General features: G+C 46.9%; 1 protein-coding gene across 1 annotated transcript; it reads right to left on the bottom strand.

The window, feature by feature from the left end:
• Window positions 1-635: 635 nt before the first annotated feature.
• On the bottom strand, window positions 636-6972 carry LRRN4CL (LRRN4 C-terminal like). Its single transcript, XM_086938099.1, has 2 exons — window positions 6633-6972; window positions 636-2426 (listed from the first exon to the last, which is right to left on the bottom strand). The coding sequence occupies exon 2, from the start codon at window positions 2418-2420 to the stop codon at window positions 1515-1517; it is 906 nt and encodes a 301-aa protein (XP_086794225.1). The 5' UTR covers window positions 2421-2426; window positions 6633-6972; the 3' UTR covers window positions 636-1514.
• Window positions 6973-22328: the final 15356 nt, after the last annotated feature.

Consider the following 22328-nt stretch of genomic DNA (forward strand, 5'->3'; position numbering starts at 1 on the left):
TACTCTCTCTACTACTCACTACTACTCTCTCTACTACTCTCTCTACTACTCACTCTCTACTACTCACTCTCTACTGCTCATGACAATGCCATTTATTTATCTGTTTCCAAAACCAACACATAAATAAAACATTTGTCATTTACAATGCCAAAAGCGCTAACTTTTGCAAAGGCGAGACCGTTGCATTATAAATGCTTGTTTGTTTTTGTTTTTGTGGCATACACTTGCAATATATATGTTTTAAAAAAATAACAACTGTACCAGCTTACCAAAGTCAGACCCAAATGCTTTACCAATACTTGTTTAACTAAGCTGCTCCTTCCCCAGAGATCTGAACCATCTCATCCACTGGCCCATCGCCTCCAGCCAATCATGGCCAGTTTGGATACATCCCTCTATGGCCATAGGGTACCACTTCCCACTTCATTATAACCTACACAAATTTCCATCCACTTTTCTACTGACTTCTGCCTCCCAAGGAAAAGGTAACTAGCGCCCAGAATTCTCAATTGAATTATTCCTAGAGGTAAAATGAAGAAATGGAGGCATAGTGAGGATGGAGAAGCACAGAGCTGGTGAATTTGCCTTCACACAAACAAGAATACCATCACCACGCAAGTCAAAACAAATAAGACAATTTCACTTAAAAATATAAATAATTTACTTTAAATATATATACATTTACAATGAGATGATAGAAGAGTCCTGAGATTGACTGAAATGCATGTTCAGGTGGTGCCCACACAGGGCAGTGCCAACAGTGACGGCCTGTCCACAGCCAAGGATTAGTCCAGCTACCTTGGTGGCCGCCATGACCCTGTTTCCAGTTGAGATCCAGGCAGTCTGAGAGGGGCCATCCCTTGAGAACAGGGATCCCATGGCCCCAATAAGTTCATGTATAAGACTCACAAAAGAATTGGGCATGGTGTCAACCCACCCTACAGCAGACTGGACCCCATTTAGCTCCAGTCTGAAAAGAAGAAACATGAGGTACAGAGGATACCCCATCCCTCATTTCGAGCTCTTGCTGTAATGGGACATGCCACACACCTCAACCAAGACTGGAGTTTTAGTGAGGTCCAATAATAATATTAATCATGGTCATAAGTGTTGCTAATGAGACACCTGCAACTTATACTAGCCCCTGCCCCTGCCAGTGCTATCAAATGGCAGTACCACATCTACCTTCCAAACATCAAATTCCTATCAATGTGACAGTTTAGATAATTACAGGCTACTCAAAGCTGTAAAAATTGATTACTATTATTTTTTATGTACAATTAATTATTAAGCACTCTGCTAAAGTGATCTTCTCGAAAATAGACAGACAGCGCCACATTGTGGCGGACTATCATAAATAAGCACCGGTGTTAGGAATTAAGTGCTGGTATCAAACACCGGAACACACCGCCCCAAAATAAGCTCTTGCAAGGACACCCTTCTATGAATGAAGAATGTGCAGTTCAAGAAGTACAAGTGGTGAAGGCAAGGAGAAACCCCAAATTATGTGTCCCTCAAAGCTGCTCTATGCTCTCACTTCGGTAGGACATGTTGGGCACCCCAGATGGCAGTGTGGTATCTCTGGATCTGTGCAATAAGGACTTCTTCCTGCGGCTGTGATAATAATAGGCTACACCCAAAATGGCCACCAGCAGCAGGGCAGCAGCGCTGGCACCCAGGGCCACATACAAATAGCGGAGCTGGCTGCCTGACATTTGGACTTTTCGGCACGGCCCATATTCTGCCTGGTGGACTTCGCTGGAACCAGCCTGGTTCATTGCCACCACACACACCACGAAGGCCTTGCCTGACTGCAAGCCTTCCAGCGTGATGAGGCGATGGGTGGAGTTCACAGTATCAGACCTCACGGCCTCCAAACTGTCATCCCTCCGCACCTCGACGCGATACTGGTCCACAGTAGAGGATGGGGAGCACCAATGTACAGTAAGCACCCCCTCAGACTCCTGGATATCGCCTAGTCTGGGCGGATCCGGACGCACATGGGATCCAGAGACCCCCGGGCACAGGCACCGGCTGAGCTGCTGTAGCTCCTCACAGGGTACTTGTAGGTGGCGACAACGATCATAATCACAAGGAACTGCCGGGGCCCGGGGAGTGGCTGGCTCGGAGGGGGCCTCGTCCTCATCGTCGGTCGTGTAGTCAAATTCCTCATAGTCAGGAATAGCAAAGTGGATCCTTGTCAATGTGGTGCGGAGGCCACGAGAGGAAGGACCTGTGGACTTCGGCAATGTGATGTGGGGTTCCTCTGTGGGACGAACAGAGTCCTGGTGGGTGCTCAGGGGAGTAGAGGATGCAGTGTTTCCATCTGTAGGTTGTGAGGCTGCTGATGCCAAGCCAAGTAGAAGCAGAGATAAAAGTGCAATGGGGGCCCACAGAATCAACTTCCGAATGTTTTCCATGAGTGCCTAAAAAAAAGAGGTTTCAAAAGTGAGTGAATGTTTTAGGAAAAACAGGGTTGATTGAATGAGACCCTACAGAACGAGAAGGTGATGAATAAATGACTGAGGAATTACAATGAGTGAAGGTATGGGAAGGGAACAAGTTTGTGAGAAGAAACATAAGCACGAGTGCTTGAGAAACTAGAGGAAAAGTGAGTCGGGGCATGGGTAAAAAGAGGGACAGTAAAGACCGTGAACACCTACAGAGCCAGAGAAGACGACGAGTGAGAGCTGGAGAAGAAAGGGTTATTAAGTGAGAGGCACAAGCCTAGATGGAGTAAGTAATGGCTTGGCAATAATGTAGCGAGGAAAAAGACTTTGAAAACGAGCAAGTTGGAAAGGTGAGTGACAGCCTGAGGAACAAGAGATTGAGAGAACGTGGGTGAGAATGTGTGAACAAAAGAGGCTGTAAGTAATTCAGAGCATAAGGATTGAGAATGAGGGGTTGAGTGAGTGGGGCACTGGTGAGCGAGAAAGAGGATGAGAAAAGTGAACGACAGTCTGGGTAAGAAAAGCTGAGAGTGAGTGAAGACATGGGCCATGGGGACAAAAAAAATATAGGGATATGAAGGAAAATGTATTGAGGGAAGACTGTAAGGGCATGAGACAAGGAGGGGGAGGTAAGCCCTGTGAAACACGTGATGGAGGAAAGTGAGAGCGGATGTAGGGAACGAGAGTTACTAAAACATCCCCGCAAACAATAATACAACATATAATTGAACATTATATACTAATACTAAAGAACCCTACTTGTTCACAATACTATATAATTCTGTAGTGGTATATAATAGTATAGAAAATATGTCAGTCAACTTTGTTCCAGACACCATGCTGATTCCAATATGGAAACTGAATCACATGACTGGCAGAAGCAAGTGGAATTTTACAACAATAACTGCATTTAAAGTAGAAATGAACTGAACCATTCACGGCTGAAAACACTGCCCCATAACCAGACTCTCCTATCTCAAGGTTCCATCTGTGATGCCTCCACGTGGTGAGGTGTCATGGATGTCTGATCTTGAACAGGAAAGGGAGGGATTGAGGACTGTGGGAAAAGAAAAGAACTGGAGGGAATGATGGAGTTGGTGGTGACAGTATGAGGAACAAGAGAGGACTGTGAGTGATGCCCTTGAGAATGAGGGTGCTGAAGACCTTTGAGATGAGAGAGGAAAGCGAAAAAGAGAAGGTAGGCCCGGAAGGGATGTGACTGAGATGGAAGACATCAGGTGGGTAAATGAGTGAGTTACCAGAGAAGCATGAGAGCTGAATCTCAGATAAGGTCTGAGGAACTTGGTTGGGGTGGTGAGTGCAGATCCACTGAACGAGAAAGGGAGGCTAAAGAACAAAAGAGAGGGGCGGAGTAAGCTTCAAAAGAGTGAATAATGGCCATGTTGACAAACGATGTGGGTGAGTAAGGAACTGGAGAATGATAGCGGGCTCTTATGTTCTGGGAACCATGATGCGGGAGTGAGTGATATGGACTGTGCTACCAGACTGGAGTTAAATACGCCCTGTCCATGGAGAGCAGGGAGTCAGATCCTCAGAATGAAGGGATGCGAGGGAGTGAGGAAGAGCCGGGGAGGCTAGAATGTGGGAAAGATACAGAAGACTGTGAGTCCAGAGAAGGTAAAAAGAGAGTCAGGATGTGGAAGAGCAAGTAAGGGGGAATGAGACAGAAATAAGCATGCGAGGGTCTGTAGAATTTAGAGGAAACAAGAAAATGGTGAGGTGGAAAGGCGGGGGGGGGGGTTATAATTTAGAAAGGGAATGTGAGTGAGGGACGAGTGACCAGAGGCTGAGAATAGACTGATAGACGGGGATTGAGAGAAATGGACAAAATAAAAACTGCCATTCAAGTTCACTCCATTTGGCTCCCTACATAGCACTCAGAAGACCAGAAGCATGTTAGCATTCTGCTATAAAAGAACAATGATGATGGCATTGAATAGGAGTCTGAGCAAGGTGAGTGGTGAGGTGACCTGGGAAATGTGATGGGGATAGTGACCACCTTGTGACAGATGACACTGGGTTTGGGCCTTCAGAAAGGGAAGTGGAAAGGGATGAGAGAAGAGCCAATGGATGATTAAGGGGCATTAGGAAAGAGTGGGAGATAAAACAACCAAGGGTCTCAGGGGAGTGAGTGATTGAAGGCCTGTGATTGTGCGAATGAAAAAGTGTGTAACGACTTGTGAATAAGTGATGGAAGGAAAATGAGTGTGGTACTGGGGAACAAAAGAGACGGAAATCTGCACTAAGAGAGGGAGATCAATGCAAAGACATATGGGTGGAACAAGAGGCAGATAAGAAAGCCATGGTCTACATAGGGTCACCATAAAGGATTTTCAGGGCCTTGGCAAACACATATTTGGGGTTCTCTGCCAGAACAACTAGAGACTTCAATATCATTCTCAGTTTATTCAAGAACTCCAGGTGCCATTGTACATTATACTTTCGGGTAAAGGGCACACAAATCTACCTGGCATCCATAAGCCAAATTGTGAGCAAAAGAACGTTTGAACAGTTATTGTCCAAAGCCATTTTTTTCTGTGCTTAGATATCGATTTTTCTGTCTTGCAACAACAATATTTTAAGTGTAATTGAATATCAAACTTGCCCTGTTAGGAAAGAGGTGAGGGGTGGATATTAACGCCTGAGGGCACACTGTTAAAATGAGACATACACACATACTGCGTAAAATTTTAGATTTAATTGCAGGATATTCGTAATAAAAAATAAATCATCCTTCACAACTGGCATTCTCGCTTTAACACGGAAAACAAAGTACTGCTTCATGGTTTTTTCTACATTCCATCTGGAGAAATCGGACACATTTCTCCTAAATTCCCTTCACCTGCCTCCTCGCGAATGACATCCTGCTATCTGTACACTTCTCGCTCCCTGTCTGGACAGTGACCTCTGACTCTACATTGGAGAAAAGTGGGAGGGGGCGGGTGACCTGCAGATAGAGCAAGGAAGTGAAATGTGGAGAGGTAGACAGGGGCTGAGACAGAGGCAGGGCGATGTGAGGTGAAAGAGATACGAACAGAGAGGTGGGCCGAAGAGAGATGAGTTTGAGAGTGAGCCGAGGTAGATGGGCGAGAGATACGGGGAGCTGCAATGGCAACTGCAGAGGTTGGACTGGAGAAAACTTCTACAGGGGTAGAGGGAAGCCCAGCGAGTGGTAAAGAGATAGATGGGAACATGAGAGACTGATAAAGAATAAAGATGCGAAAGACAGGTAGAAAGAGGTGGCACTGAGAAGTGTATTGTGGATGGTGAGGTAGACAGAGCTGTGTTAAGCAATGATAGTTTGTAGGTGAGAAGCATAGAGATGTAAAGAGAGGGTAAACGAGAGGTAGAGAGGAGCGAGGTAGAAGAGATGAGGTGAAATAAGGAGAGAGGTGGAATAGAAAGATACCCGAGAGAGACAGGCAGGAGGCGGTAGACAGGTGGCACAGAGATAGAGAGAAAGGGAAACAGAGAAGCGAGGTAAGGAGAGGAGCATGAATCTTGTGATTGGTGAGGTAGAGAGAAAAGATACCTCAAGACAGATTGGGAGGTACGGGAGTGACTAAAGATCGTGGGAACGACCGCAGGGGTACATTAATGGGGCGTCAGGGATGGCAGAGGAAAACCTAGGAATAGAGGAATTAGTGAGAGAGGGGAGGCACGAGAGAGTAGGAATTGTTAAAGAATCAGAGTAGGGAACAAAACATGTATACAAATGAAGGACAGCCTCGATTCGGAGCGAAGTAATAGGGTTCGAGTGGGCTAAGGAAGTGAGGGTAAACATAAGGAGAGGGAAGGAGTGAGGATCTGGGCAGGGCCGGCTCTAGGCTCATGGTGGCCCTGGGCAAGGAGCGTAGGTAGGGGGCCCGGAAGAGGTAGTCCGGGCGGGGCGGAGCGCGGAGGCCAGTAAAGAAGGGAGGGGGCCAGGGTGTTTAGAAGTGGAACAGAGCCGGAGGCCGCCAAATCCCTGCCAGGGGCCACCACGCAAATATGTATCCATCCTCAGAGGATTAATATATTAAGGATATATATTGGCGTGGTGGCCCCTGGGGTTTGGTGGCCCTGTGCAGGTGCACAGCTTGCACATGCCTAGAGCCGGCCCTGATCTGGGAGAAGAGGGCCCGTTTTATTGGGAATAAATAATTCTGTAAAAAAGCTGACCTGTATTTGACGATTGAACAGCTTCAGGTCACAAGCGGCCCTTTCAGTCGGTGGCTGCCTGCGAGAGACCCTTACAGGCAGGAGTTCTGGGTGCACACGCAGTGTATTGTGCGCACGCTTTCTATCCAGCCAGATGTTGAGCTTGCAGTTGCCCCCGCGGCTTGTGCGTTTCTGGGCGGCCTCAGCCTGGGAACGTGCACGCGAGGCCTCGCGCCTGTGTCTGCTCACAGAAGTTCCTCTCAGCCGCTCTCAATCAACGAAATCCCCTCACGTTTGAGCTGCGCGAGAAGAGTCGAGTAAGCACGGCCCAGCCAGGACTTTATTTATGTATTTTTTTCCTGCCTGCTTCTGCTCAAGAACAGCTTTTATAACCCCAGGTGCATGAGCTCATGTTCCCCCGTGCCCCACCCCCGTGTCGGCTCGAGCCCAGCCCGGCTGGGCCTGACTCAGAGACTGACTGAGGCTGGAGAGGGGGAAGAGACAGCCCCGCTGTCTCTCACACCCCAGGTGTGCGCCCCGGGTTCTTCCCTTATTTGGAAATCTCAGATATATGCGCCTTTCTGCCGAAATGTGAACTCGCGTCACGAGGGCTGGTCGGCCTCTCCAGGCGAGGGAGGGCGCACCCTCCCCGCTGGAGATGCATTCCATGCTCGGCAAAACCAACAACCTTCACTCTTCACCCAAAAAAGAATGGCAGATATCCAGGAACCGAGGACTCCCCCGCCCTCTGCGGAGTCTAACATTTGGAAACCTCGCACGAACGAAAATAGTGTGTGTGAGGCGTGGGGGTGGGGGATTTTTAAGGGTGCGTGGGTGTGGGGGGGTGGGGATGGGGGGGGGGGGGGGGGGATACAGCTTCGTGAAACGACAGGTGTACCCCAGGCCTATGAATGATGGTAACTTTGGGTGCCTGGCTATGAAACTAAGGGTCTGCCTTAATAAACGTCATTGATACATGTCATTTAACTGACCCTTTTAAAAAGACAATCTTGCTTAAATCAGCATATACATGATATTTACCCTTATTTTTGGGTATTTACAACAATAAATCTGTCACTGTGTCAGTGTGTCACCTGCCAAGTAAGCGCCCTGCTTCAGTCGAGTGTCCAAACATCAGTATAAATTGTCCCAATCACTAATATACAAACTAACCTCTAATCTAGGGTTCCGGAGTAGCGTGCTACTCGCCGTAAAGCGCCTCGTCGTCAAGGGTAGTAATAAACGCTATATAAATGCAATTAAAATAAAGATTGTGCCCTTTTAGTGCTACCCAACGCTTCATAGTGTGGAACATAACACGGCGCTATGCTCTCAATCAGCTCAAACACATGCTTGAGGTCAGGACTGCATGCAAGTAAACTGGTCAAGACCTCCGGCTACACACAGCAAGAGAACACACATGCACTGTATACAATAATATAACACAGAGGATATCATTGCTGGTGTAAACAAGGTCAGCGCCAGAGGGTATTGCACAAATGCCACAGGGCAATGATCACACCAGTACACTAAGGGCCAGATTACAAAAAAAATGCAGCGCAGCGCAGCTCCCAGAGAGGCTGCACTGCGTTGCGTGGCAGGGAGGAGCAGGAGAGCGCCATAGTTATAGACATGGGACTCTCCTCCCCTCTCAGTAGCGCCGGCGTTGATTTCAGATCATGCAGAGCTCCACGCATACACCTTTGCGCCATAGCGCTGGGTGTGTGCGAAAGTCTAGCATAGGTATTGTACCGGAAAGGTATCCTTCATGTACAAAATACCATGCCTAGACAAGTTTAAAAGCTTTTTCCAATTTGGTTGTGTGCTGCACAGTGCATCACGCATGCAAAGTCAAAAGAAAGGAGAAATAAAAACATTTCTCCTGTTAGCGCCTCCTCTGAAGTGGCGTTACTTTTTTGGCGCTAAACCCTGTTTACAATTCTTTGTAGATAGGGCTTTCCATCAGAAGGCATGGGTGGTTGCATGGGAACTCCCATGTACCACCCATGTAATACCCCCTTGGCGCTAAATAACGTAAAGCGCTGCTTTGCGCTACTTTTAGGGTACTTTCCAATGCAAAACTTTAAATTCCCCCCAAAACATTTTGTGCTAGTTGACGCTAACCTAGCGCAAAATGTTTGAAAATGTACTCCTTAATCTAGTGTTAAGATAGCTCAGATGTTTAGTAAAGGTGCTGCAGAGTCATGTGTAATACTAAATCGCAAGTAGGTCTGGGCTTCACACACGAAGGAGGAAGGCCTCATCTGCAGACGAGAGAGGGGTACAAACTTGTCTTCAGACAGCAGACAGACCTTGTCCCACACAGGAAATGCTGGAATGCCATTTCTCCACACACAATGGAGGGCTTCATTTCCATAAACAGTGGAGTAGCCCCCACACCTGATAGAAGAAAGTCTCGTCTCCATATGATGCAGGAAGGCCTTGTATTTGCACCCATAAAAAAAGGAGTTATCTCCTAACATAACCATTGCAAGCTTCTTAGTACAGGCATAACCTCAAAAACTGCTGAAGGACTCATCTTCATGTACACCAGTAAGCGTCATAAAATACCCACAAAAGATGAAAGCTTCAACACCACATAGACCAGACAAACGCTTTAACTCACACAACAAAGAAAGGCACTGTCTACACAACAACAGATGTGGGCTTTATCTCCACCAAACACACAATTGCCCATCTGCAAGAAAAGACCAAAAGACTCACATTCACCCACAGGACAAACGTCTTACCTCCAATCAAAGGACACATACCTCACCGCCACTCAATCGACAACGCACTCATGGCCACCCATTATAAAATGCCTGATGTCCAGTGAGTAGACAAATAATCCTCAAATGCGTGGACACTGCCTAATTTCATCCCAATAGGCAAATACCTAAAACCTCTTCCCAATGGATAAAAATCTCGCTTTCACTCAGCAGGGGGAGTCTTTGTCTCCACCCAAACGCCATAGTTCAGTCTCCATAGGCGCTGTTGGGGGGGGGGGGGGGTTCAGGCTTTCATGAAAAGTGTAGAAGAACCTCAATCACCCATCTTAATCAAAGAGTAAGATATATTGAGACAGGACTGCAATCAGATCTAGGAGAGGATCTTTACTAAAGGCATCCAAGATCTAGAGAGAAGCATGCATATTTGTGAAAATATTTGCACATTTCTGTGGTAAGAGGAGGCAAATTCTGCAGAAATACTGGTGAAAAAGCATATTCCTTTTCTTGGATCAGTGCCAAAAAGAAATGTGAAAACTATAGACTGCATTCACTGTACTTACTGTAAGCGTTATTGAATGCTTATAGAGAAAGCTAACTGAAATATGCTGCAACCTCTTCAACTGTCTCTTCAATCACAGTTTGTGAGTTCTGATGTCGAGTTTTATTCTCCCCCACACATCACCCCCAAGTGTACACCTCCCAGCAGCCTTTCTCTGGGTTGATGCCAGGGTTTCAAGCATCCGGCATATACCTTTCTTCACTATCCCATTGCATGTTTGAGCACTTGACAGCACACACATGCCAGTTACCTTCAGTCATGGGACATGACAGTCTTGGTAACAAGGTGACTTGGGCTGTGTGGTTTCCCTGCAGACTTGCTATGCAGGTTCCCACTGTTCATCATAATAGGCTCTGTTACTAGTCTGTGTTAAAATATACCACTGCTGCACCACCTCCTTGGCCATAGCCAAGGAGGTGGTGCATCTGCATAGAGATTCAAGCAAAGACAGAAAAGAAAACGTGTGGGTGATATCTCTAATTTAAAAAAATGTGCAAAGAATGTGTAAAATGTTAAAAACCAATGGACAAAACCGATGGAATGACAGTGCTAAATTAGTTGAGGGAGGAGGCAAGAGGGTGCAGGTTCCTTTGAAGTTCAAGCTTCTGAAGGTAGGGGACACAATGCTATTTCTTGAACTGGAGTATGTTAATACAGGCTTATGCACAGGATGTGGGACTCTTTCATAGCTTGCACATGCTCTTCTTCACTGCAATGTGGACGCAAGAAAAAATAGTACGTGATTTCCTTTGGCTGAGAGAGTTCCAGCTGTGACTTGTGATGGTGTCCAAGGTTCCATAACTAACGTCCACCAAGAGGCAACAAGGAAATCATGTGAGTTTGCTCTGAAAAGCTGGCACGCCAGGTCACTCACGTTTCAGGTTTTAGCCTGATGACTGGCTTTGCCCCAACAGAACTCAGATTTTCAGAAACGAGCAGGATATGTGACAAACTCAAATGGCGATGAAACATTGTATTCGTGAGCTGCAGTCAGAAATTAGCAATTTTAAGGAAATTCCCACCTTTGAGTTAAGGCCAAAAGTTTCACTCAGACAGGGGGACCATATGTGCGCTTGTGCAACACCCGGATTTCCTGGGGTGTGGTGGGTTTGTGCTCGTGGCAGGACCTCAGACACTACCAGCGAGCCAAGCTGCGGTTTATGTGTTTCCTGAGCTTACATGGCACCAAAACAAAACTCTGAACGTAGCATACTTGTGTCTGTGTGTTTATACTTATGCATGGGTATCTGTAGAGCGAACATTTAGCTAAAGAGCAACAGAGCACAGAATGTAAGAGGAGCCCTTATGCACAATTCAAGGCAATTTACACGAGGCAAAACAATTAGGGGAGCGATTCAGATAAGAAAGAGATGCAGTGTTTTCTGAAGTTGGGATCTTTCAGCCGAATTGTGAGAGAGCTGGGACTGTTCTGATGTTGGAAGGGATCTTGTTCCAGACCATGGAAGCGTAGATTAAGGTCTGTCTTCTGGTGAGTGGTGGTGCCTAAGCCACCACTACCCTCTCAACCAAAAACTCCTCCCTTTTTTCGAGACCAGTCAATTCCCTTCAATACCAAGGTCAAAATGCTCCAATCAAAAACAATTATTGATGCATAGACATAACTCATGGTCAGCTCAACTGACCACTATGTCAAGAAAACCATGCATTCCAGGTTCAATTATGACTATTCACACCTGGGCATGCTAAAACATCAAACCACCCCTGCAACTTGTCCAGACATCCACCATCAGACTTATATAGTTACCACTGTACCCCAACCAACCAATTCTCATTTGGATATCTATAACATCAAATGTTCCAAATTCAAGTTGTCCCGAACACCATGCCCAAAGGTATTGGGTACCAATTTATGAGACTGGCTCCATGAAGTTTATTTGTTTCAGCCTCAAAGTTATCTGCCTCAATTGAGAATGTATTTACCAAACAGCATCTCTGTAGGAAAAAAAACATACAATACAACATTTAATAGACAATGGGGCATATTCTCAAGGACTTATCGCCAAGTTAATGGCACTTTATCCCAGCCAAAGTGACGATAAATTTATCGCTGAACTAACCAGAAAACCTGGGGGTCTAGTGAATCTCTACCAATCTACACGAAATGTGCCTAAAGTGATCATAAACTCATACCTACACAGAGAAAGTAACAGAATAGAAAAAGACCCTTATGAGTGGTTGGATTCCCATCAAACACGGTAACCTTGATTAAACTTATCATCTGGTTTTCCATCCTTCAATCCATTTACCTTCTTGATCATAGAGGGATACACCGTGGATTATGTCATGAAGGGGGTCTAAAGAAGAGACCAAGAAAAAACGATCAGGTATACACGGACCCTGTAGAGGTGGTCCTTCAAAAAGGTGTTAAGGTGGGAATATTCAGTGCAGTGCAAAAGTGTAAGTGAAAAGGATTTATACCAGAGACATATTTTTATTAGGGTATCTCTTATAATCCTAGTTAAAAACAGTGCATAAAGGCAGTTTCATACATCACTGCCTGTTTATATGGTCAACATGTTTCAGCCCTTGGGACTATTAGTCCCTGGCTTTCATCAGGACCTACTTTTTATTTTGCAACTGCATATGTATTCAATGTGCAATAAGTACAAAAAAACGAACAACAGAAAATTAGAAAAATGAGGATTGGAATCAATACAACCTCATGTTACCAAATGTGTATCCTCTATATCCACAGGGTATGAATGTACCCATGAGATACTGTCCAACAAAGATCTACTCAAGATCACCCAAACAGGTGACAGCTTAAAAGGGGGTACACGTTTTGAAAAGGGCCTCATCTATGAAAAGCAACATCCGCACCAAAACCGATGACATCGAGTAAAAAAATATCAAAAACAATGCTTTCTGTTCCTGGCCGATGGAGCTTTGACACAATGTTGTCCGCAGAGCTGAACTTAACTGGCTGCCTACGATGCACTAGCTCGCGGCCAGCTAGGACGGTATGGGATTTTTGAGGAAGCTCTGTCCAATCTCAAATGCCTTACCTGAATCCCTCTTTCCTGATACCTCTTTTCCTCTCCCAGTCCTAGCGCTTTGAGGCAGCCCCAGCACTGCAGTGAGCCCTTTAGAAGCAGCCGACACAAGGTAACACAGCATAACACCACACAATGATGCATACTATCAGCTGTAAATCATCATCCTGGACCCCCCAAGCTTTTCAGTATGCAATTAATTCATCTTCTATTTGTCAACCCAGTTGTCAAGTTAGAATGAGGGAATATCCGTCCCAGGCTCCATCCTTCCTGGGCGAGAGAACAGTTCTTCCCCCACCTGGGTCTGTGCATCTAATACAATGCTATGAACTATTCACTCACATGCGTAGGTGCTTCCCAAGGCGCTATGACGGTGGAATGCAGCGCTTTACAAACTCCCACACACATACATACAGTTCCAAAACGGGATGAGGTGGGCACTGAACTCTTCCAGATGCCTAGTGCACTGCATGGAGGAAAGCCCCGTTTGACCGCGCCCACGCTAACACACTGAACTCTGGTGCCATGGATTCCAAAATGCAGAAAAACAACAAGGAGGGAATTTTAGCAGCAGCTAATGTGGAAACCTGAGTCATGCAGCTTGCAGGCACATGATGTGGAGAACATCTGGAAGGCCGCCCCGTAGTGAAGCACACACCCTGGTACCAACCACGGAAGCGCGGAGGCAGCCGGTGAGACCCAGACACACACGCTGAGGCCATGGGGGCTCAAGGAGGCCCGGTGTGGTCTAGAGCCACCATTCTGCACGGCACACGACCCCAGACACGCACCCTGTGAAGGAATGCGCCCTCTCAGCTCTTCTTGCGCGCTGGGGCCGCAGGGACGACCCATGACTAGCGTATAGGCCAGTCGATGCTCGGGACTCGGAGAATGGCGCCTGAGAGAACCACCTACCACTCGCATTCCCAGACTCTGAGGCAGGCCCGCCCAAACTGACAGAAACGGGTCAGGACGTTGGGGCTGGGAAAGAATCAGTCTCGTGTCAGGCTGGGGCCTGCGAAAGGAAATAACAAGTCAAAACGCGGCACCCAGCGGCGTAGTTTCCATTGGTGCAGCGGGTGCAGTAGCACCGGGGCATGAGGAGGCCCACTAAACCCTGACTGTTGCTGCTTTTTATTATTCAACCAGCAGCCGAGGAAGGGGGGTTGGGGGTGGGGGAATCTCCTTCTTCGAACTAGGGCCTCCGACATACTGGCTAGGTCACAGGCTTCACGGCCTTTGACAGGTCTGGCTACTGAGTAAAACGTCAGCCCAGTGCCTGTCTGAAAGGTCGGGGGGGCCCGGTTAGGAAAGTCAGGCGGTGCTTTTCCGGAAAGCTGGTGGCGCTCAGACAGAGAGAGTCACGTGTCAAACCATAGGGGCAATTCTTTTAAAAACAGGTAGGGCCGGGCCACAGACTGCCACATAGAGGCAAGTGCCTCCCTGAACAAGGGAAGCGTTAGTCACGTCAGGGTCGGCCGCTCCGCATTATATGTAGGTAGGATTGGGAAAGGGCACTGCTTCTTAAAAGTAGGTAGGGCTGGAAAGTGTCAGTTATGCCAGTCGGTGCCACAAGACAAAACAAAAACTGTTTCCTCTGTGAGATCCGTGGTATGGATTTTTCTAATATTTTTGTAGTTGAAGTTGACAAATTTTAGCCCTACAGTCTAGACCAGAATCCGAACTACAATGCTTTGAGAACAGCATTAGTTGAATTACGATTGGGTTAAAGCAAGGAGTGGAAAACATTATGTTACAGGTTCAGTGATCATTAGATTATTACATTGAAACATAGTTAAGATTGATTTCCAAAGGTAGTTAAAAACGAAATATTCGCATTCATGCAGTTTACATTCGATGTCAGCCCGAGGTGGACTATGTAAAGAACAAGGGACTAACTAGTATTAAGTTGTCCACGTTGAGCAGAGATAGGTGTATTAAGAATGTTTGGCTTGTGGCCAATGAGGAGCTCTGATTGAGTCTTGATGTGTGTTTTGCCTTTGTACTTTTTTTAATTTTTTTTTAAAGTGCTTTATTCGAGTGTTTACTCATAAAAGCAGACAAACAAACACATAATAAAATACAATTAAATTACTAAGTCAGCATGACTTTAAGCACAATACACATTAAAAAAAGAGTTTTAAAACACATTTCATCAAGTTATATACCATCGGGGTGCAAAGTTCATATTATAAGGTCATATTTAAAAGAACAATCCAATTACATAGTTAAAAATTAGTTTAAAAATGTTTTCGTCAGACAGACACCTGGCATGGGAACAGAGAATAGATGAACTAGCAGTCTCTGATCAACTAGGCAGAGAGTAGTCACCCTACTAGCAATCTCTGCCTAATTACCCACGCCCACCCCAAGTATTTAGCGGTTGCTGTGATAATCCAGTTTAAGGAGGTAGTTTTAACAATACGTAGGGCTACCGTGGAGCTTTTAGTTCCCAAATTTCTGCACATGGGGGCCAACCACACACGTCTAGGAACAGAATATGCATGACAAACAAACAAGAAATGTCCCAGAGTCTCAGTGCCTTCCCCACAAACTAAGCAAGTTGCTGGACCTCTATTTCTCCATTTAGATGTTAAATTACCAAGAGGTAGAGAGCCAGCCCTCATTTGGAAAAACAGTTTCCTGTCCATGGGTTTAGTTATAATATCCCAGTACATTTCAAACATTGGAAACAGTTTAGCTTCAAGGAAGGCGGTCGTCATAGACCCATTATTGTTGTTAAGGAGACTCTTGTTTTCAACCTGTTCCCAATAAAGGTTTTTTATAAACAACTTTGATGGAAAGGATGACCCGGTTGGATCCGACCACAATTCACTCAACCCTAGTTCACTTAGTGCAGTTCTCAAAGATTTAAACCATTTAATTTTATGAAATTGATCTGCTTTGATCACATCAGCAAATCCTTCTGCATATTGTGACAACTCGGGAGTGGTCCAGATTCTACGCCAATAAAATATTGGTCGAAGTTTACACATAGCCGAAATTTCCTTCCTACCAAGATCATATCTGAGTGGCAAGAGGGGACTGCTCTGTGGGGTGCCAGTTAGTTTTCGGAGGAAGCTATTCTCTGACCTCTGTAGCTCCTGGAGGTTTTCTTGCCCCCACAGTTCTGCCCCATATAGTGCAGACCCTATTGCTTTAGCCTCGTATATGATTAGTGGCGGTTTGATTGGCTTAGTTAAAGATTTCGTGTGCTCCTTAATGATGGTACCAGCCAGTTGTTTGTGTCTTAATATTGCCAGATTCAAGTGGTGGTTCCATCTGTTGTCATTTGAGATGTGTATCCCCAAATAAGTAAAGGAATTCACAACTTCAAGGCAGCGCCCACTCATGGTAATTTTGGATTTATACTTCTTACAAGGATTAAAGACCATGAGTTTTGTTTTAGCTGCATTTACCTCCAGCCCATGATCACAGCAAAATTTGTCAAAAATTGCCAATGCCTTTTGCAGACCACTTGGGGATTTCGATAAGATTAAGGTGTCGTCTGCGAATATTAAAATTGGAACTTTTGCACCAGCGAGAGAGGGAGCATCTACGGGCTCAGCTTGCATAAGGGGAACAATTCCGTTTATAAAAAGAGTAAACAGTGTTGGTGCCATTGAACAACCCTGCCGAACTCCCCGCTCGACAGGGAAGTCAATAGTATCATTCCCGTAGCCACCCCATTGGATCTTAGCGTAAGTGCCCTCGTGAAGTCTCATGATCAGGGTTAAAATAATCATCGGGACCCCCAGGGCTGCCAACACCTCCCACAATTTTGCCCTCGGCACCAGGTCGAATGCAGCCCGTAAGTCAACAAAAGCTGCGTAGAGACTGCATCCGCCCAGGACCACTGTCCGCCATTGTATTAATTGGAAGCGAAAAACCTGGTCTACAGTGCTAGTTGCTCTGCGAAAACCCGCCTGAAAAGGGGATAGTACGTTCTGCTCCTCAGCCCAATCAAGCAGATTATTAATAATTACACGTCCTACCACTTTTTGGACCGTGTCTATTAGGCTGATTGGGCGATAATTACAGGGTTGGGCACGATCCCCCTTTTTGTATACTGGTATAATGACAGCACCCCGCCAGGATACCGGGATTTCAGCCCCCCTGGCTATGTGGTTTAATAAAAGGCAGATGTACTTACTCCACCTGTCGGTGTCATCTAAGAAGACATCCGCCGGGACGCCGTCATTACCCGGGGCTCTGCCCCTATGAACAGATTTCAAAGCAGTTAGGATTTCGCTTAGCATAAAAATATCTTCGTCCGCGAACAGATATGTAAGGTTAGAATTGCTAGCAGGCTGGTCCCTTGAAGAGTACTGCTCGTTAAAAAACTTAACCCAGGCGTCGTGAGGGACATTATTGTTGGGAGGCTCTGACGAACTATCATGGCCCCATTTGACAATATGCCAGAATTGTCTAGAATTTTTACTTTCACTAGCACTTCTCAGTTTCTGCCAATGGTCCTCGTCCCAGTCTCTTTTTGCCCTGGCGATACAGTTTTTATAGTGCTTCCTAGCAGACCGAATCTCACTCAGATTATTATTTTTGATTGCAGCTCCTAGTTTAGATCTTGCTATCCTGCAATCTTGATTATACCACTTTGCTGGTTTAAATGGACAAGCCCTGTTGTTTCGTGCGGGTTTTAAGAAAAAGTTTTTGACTTCGTCAAAAAGAGTCATATGAACTTTATTAACATCTTCTTGTCCTTGTGCATGAGCAGTGATATTTTCCAATGCCAGGATGGCCTTGTCTGCCGCTGCTTCTATCTTTTCCAGGGCCTGCTGGTCCGTCTTAACACCAGACCATCTTAACCTACGCATATTATTGGATTGCGTGATCATTGGCGGCACAAGTAAGTTACAATGAATTGGAGTGATTGCATTAGATGTCCACCAATTATGCGAGACGCATAGCGGGTCGTGGTCACTTTCTATCCTGGCAGTAACTACCATATCGCTGAGAGATGGCCATAGTGATGTACTACAGATGACGTAGTCAATACGGCTTTTGCTTCGCCCGTTGTTAAACGTCATGGCGGGAACACGGTCTGATTGGGTTCGGCCGTTCAGGGCTCGTAACCCATGCTCCAAGCACATGGCATTTAGGCCTAAGATGTCAGCCGTCCACCGAGTTATCGGGGGGGACTCAAGTGTAGGAATGTCCCAAAGCTTATCTTCCTCCGACCCCAGAGGAGAATCACCAGTGATAAGAGGTTCGAATGTCCGATTCAAATCACCTGCAATTAAGATGTTTTTTCCCGCAGATTCGGTCTCAAGAATTGTAGAAAGGCTCATTAGAACCTCAGATCTACCTTTGCTACCACCTCTGGCATAGATATTATATATATCCATGGAGAGGGGTAAATCACTGGTCAGTCTTATAAGCTGGATATCTTTTTGGTCAAGTTCCACACATTGTACAGCAATTTTTAAAGACTGCCTAACCCATATAGTAAGGCCCCCCATAGGCCGCCCTTTAGGGCCCTTGATAGCAGGAACATGAAAGTTTACATACCCCAATGCAAAAGTAGGCTCACACGCCCAAGTCTCTTGGAAAATACAGAGGTCATACCTATTTATAAATTCAAACCAATCTGCGCTATCCATTTTGGAAGATATACCAGCCACATTCCATGACAAAAGATTCCCTGAAATAGGTGTCATAGGAATACCGGCGCTTGTTGAATGCGTGTTTAACACCTTACCCCCTGTAACCTGGTCTACGGTTGTTACATTAGATACCCCAGGTAGATCAACAGTCAAAAGCTCCAGAGGGCTAGTTGTTGAAAAATGACAAGCTAAATCTGGTGTACTTTTAGCACAGACAGGCACGGTCTCAGAATTACAGGTAGATGGTTGTCAGTCGCAATCGCTTAGGTTAGATAATGAAGAGAAACGATTTTCCAACCCCAGACCCCAGTCCACTGAAGCAACATCCTTCCTCCCCCTCTTAGTCACAATGTTCCATTTGGTTCTTAAAATACTTGAGTTTGGTCCGCTTCCCTTTCTTGGATAGAAGAAGTCCAAAGTCAATGGAACAATTGAAGTCGTTCGCCTTTGAGGTGGTAAGATGTTTGGTAGGATGTTAGGCAAGACCCCAGGGTCAGAGAAGTGAAGGACGACACACTCCCCTTTAAACTTTTTCACCCTATCCCCGATCCACTGTACCCTTCTCGCTTTGACGAGCTCTTCAGAAAGTTGCTGCTTTCCCCAAGGAGTAATTACCATGTTGGTGGTTAACCATGATAAGGATTTGTTTCTTAGAGAAGATGTTGTTTCCCGCTCGCCTTGAGCCAAAGGAGGAACATTGGCAAGGACAAGTACCAGTGGGGAAGCTTCAACCACAAGTTCGAAAGTCCCCTTTTCAATGAACGGGTCTTCAGCAGCAGGAGCAGGGATTGAGGTTATGTGAGAATCGCCTGGTAGAGTGTTATTACTTGCCAGTACGGGGTTTGGTACAGGGACAGGGATGAGACCACTAACAGCTGTAATTACTGATTTGTTTACCGATTCCTCTATCTTTGCAGAGACATTTTCTGGGAGTTTCCCTACCTCACATATAGATTTTTGTAGTAGACCTTCCAGACGGTTGACCTCAGAGGTTAGCTTGTCTATTTTGCTAACCAAGGGTTTAACCACACCTTTAATTTTTGTGTCCATCAGAGCCAAAAGTTTATTAAATTGGGCATTCGAAAGTGTAATGTACGCTTCACTAGTCAGATCATGCTCTTCATCCTCAGAGTGTTTCCTCGGGGGGTTTGCTACTCTATTCTTAGCTGACCTGAGACATTCCCGTTTACCCGGAACGGGTGCTGGAGGGGAGGTAGAATGATCCTGACTGATAATTGTATCAGCCAATACCTCTTTGACACTCAGGTCTTCAGCTCCAGCAACGGTACCACTTGGCTGTATAGTAATAGTATCTGGAAACAAGTCAGGTGTAGCACTATTAGTGCTATTGTTGATTAGAAGGCCAAAGGGGTCATCAGCCTCGATGTCAATGAATGGGGATTGAGCAGATGAGTCTATTCCCAAAGAGGCTCTTCTGTCGATGTTAATTTTTTCTACTACTTGCACCAGATAATTTTCGATAGAATTACTAGGAGTGGTTAACTTTTTTGGAGGCATAATGCAATTTGCAAACAACCAAAGTCAATGTAACTTACGTAACAGTCTGCACGGCTGTTGTCAAAGCGCAGCAACGTCAGCTCCAGGGCAGCGAACCAAAGGACCAGGCCCAACCCAACCTTGTCCGACCTCGGACGGCCTCAGACGGCCCGCCCTTTGCCCGGGCTTAGCCCGGCTGCACCCGCGCGCGTCCCGCGACGCGGGGGAAGTGCCGGTGTTAAATGCGCCTCCGGGCGCCAAAGATCGCGTGTCGGTGGGCGTGGCTAACACGCCAGGGATTCTGGGGGCTGTGGTCCTCCCGCTCCGCGGCCGCTGGTGGGTGGCGTGGTATGCGGCGGCGGCGAGGTCCTAACACAGCGCCCTTGGTCGGCAGGCAAGCAGACTCTCTGTCTCCGGATTTTTAGTCGCCTCCAGGCAATCTGCGGTGTGAAAGGTAATTCCCCCGCTCTGCCGGGGGAGTGCCGGTGTTAAATGCGCCTCCGGGCGCCAAAGATCGCGTGTCGGTGGGCGTGGCTAACACGCCAGGGATTCTGGGGGCTGTGGTCCTCCCGCTCCGCGGCCGCTGGTGGGTGGCGTGGTATGCGGCGACGGCGAGGTCCTAACACAGCGCCCTTGGTCGGCAGGCAAGCAGACTCTCTGTCTCCGGATTTTTAGTCGCCTCCAGGCAATCTGCGGTGTGAAAGGTAATTCCCCCGCTCTGCCGGGGGAGTGCCGGTGTTAAATGCGCCTCCGGGCGCCAAAGATCGCGTGTCGGTGGGCGTGGCTAACACGCCAGGGATTCTGGGGGCTGTGGTCCTCCCGCTCCGCGGCCGCTGGTGGGTGGCGTGGTATGCGGCGGCGGCGAGGTCCTAACACAGCGCCCTTGGTCGGCAGGCAAGCAGACTCTCTGTCTCCGGATTTGTAGTCGCCTCCAGGCAATCTGCGGTGTGAAAGGTAATTCCCCCGCTCTGCCGGGGGAGTGCCGGTGTTAAATGCGCCTCCGGGCGCCAAAGATCGCGTGTCGGTGGGCGTGGCTAACACGCCAGGGATTCTGGGGGCTGTGGTCCTCCCGCTCCGCGGCCGCTGGTGGGTGGCGTGGTATGCGGCGGCGGCGAGGTCCTAACACAGCGCCCTTGGTCGGCAGGCAAGCAGACTCTCTGTCTCCGGATTTTTAGTCGCCTCCAGGCAATCTGCGGTGTGAAAGGTAATTCCCCCGCTCTGCCGGGGGAGTGCCGGTGTTAAATGCGCCTCCGGGCGCCAAAGATCGCGTGTCGGTGGGCGTGGCTAACACGCCAGGGATTCTGGGGGCTGTGGTCCTCCCGCTCCGCGGCCGCTGATGGGTGGCGTGGTATGCGGCGGCGGCGAGGTCCTAACACAGCGCCCTTGGTCGGCAGGCAAGCAGACTCTCTGTCTCCGGATTTTTAGTCGCCTCCAGGCAATCTGCGGTGTGAAAGGTAATTCCCCCCTTTGTAATATTAAGCCAAGCTACTAAACATTGTTAACCACTGCTTCTCATCCTATAAACAATAAAGAATGTACCTGGATTTATTCTGTCTGTTCAGTGACGCAGAAGGGCTTAATTTGAGCTCTAAAAAACATTCTGAAAAACTGAATTGAAGTGCAAGCTTCTAGAAGGAATCGCATGAGGATCCTTTATGGCAGGAAAATAATGATCAGGGAAGGAGTATGAGAGGCCCTACAAACTGGGAGTGTTTTTCACGATAAGAAGCCCCGGATCACACCCTTAACGCTGTAATACGATCACATTCACGGAAAGAGTATTTTAGGGCTATGTGCCCTCTAGGGACTGGCTCCATGTGTTAACCCCCCTTGAATATAAAACTGACAATTTAATGCCAGTAAACTGTTGCTAAAAGTCCAAAGGGAAAGGCTTGCAGCCCAACTGGGGTATCCATCTATTTAAAAGTAATATTGATCTCTGAGCATCCCCTTCCGCTAATGTGTTGAGGGCTGCGGAAAGAAGTTATCCTCTTTCATCCGAGTCTTCCTCGACTATTGTTCTATTTATTCAAGAAAGGGGACAAAGCTGACCCCCCAATTGTTATAGGCCCATATCACTATTGGACTCCATTGCCAAAGTTGCTGTTAGAGTTCTTTTGTCCGAACTTCAATTCTGGCAGAGGAGAATTACATTCTCTCCAATGTCCAATATGTTTTTTAGGTCGAGCCTAGACGAAAGCAAAGCGAAGCTTTGCTGTCTAGGTCGACAACTTATGTAATCACTTTCAGTGGAATGTGGACAGCAGACTGTCACGAGCGTCTCCTGCCTGAGATTC

Source organism: Lissotriton vulgaris, chromosome 9 (assembly GCF_964263255.1).
Source record: "Lissotriton vulgaris chromosome 9, aLisVul1.2, whole genome shotgun sequence".
Lineage (NCBI taxonomy): Eukaryota > Metazoa > Chordata > Amphibia > Caudata > Salamandridae > Lissotriton > Lissotriton vulgaris.

Excerpts from the sequence above, each read along its gene's own strand:
- LRRN4CL (XM_086938099.1), bottom strand. The coding sequence starts at position 2,420 with ATGGAAAACATTCGGAAGTTGATTCTGTGGGCCCCCATTGCACTTTTA.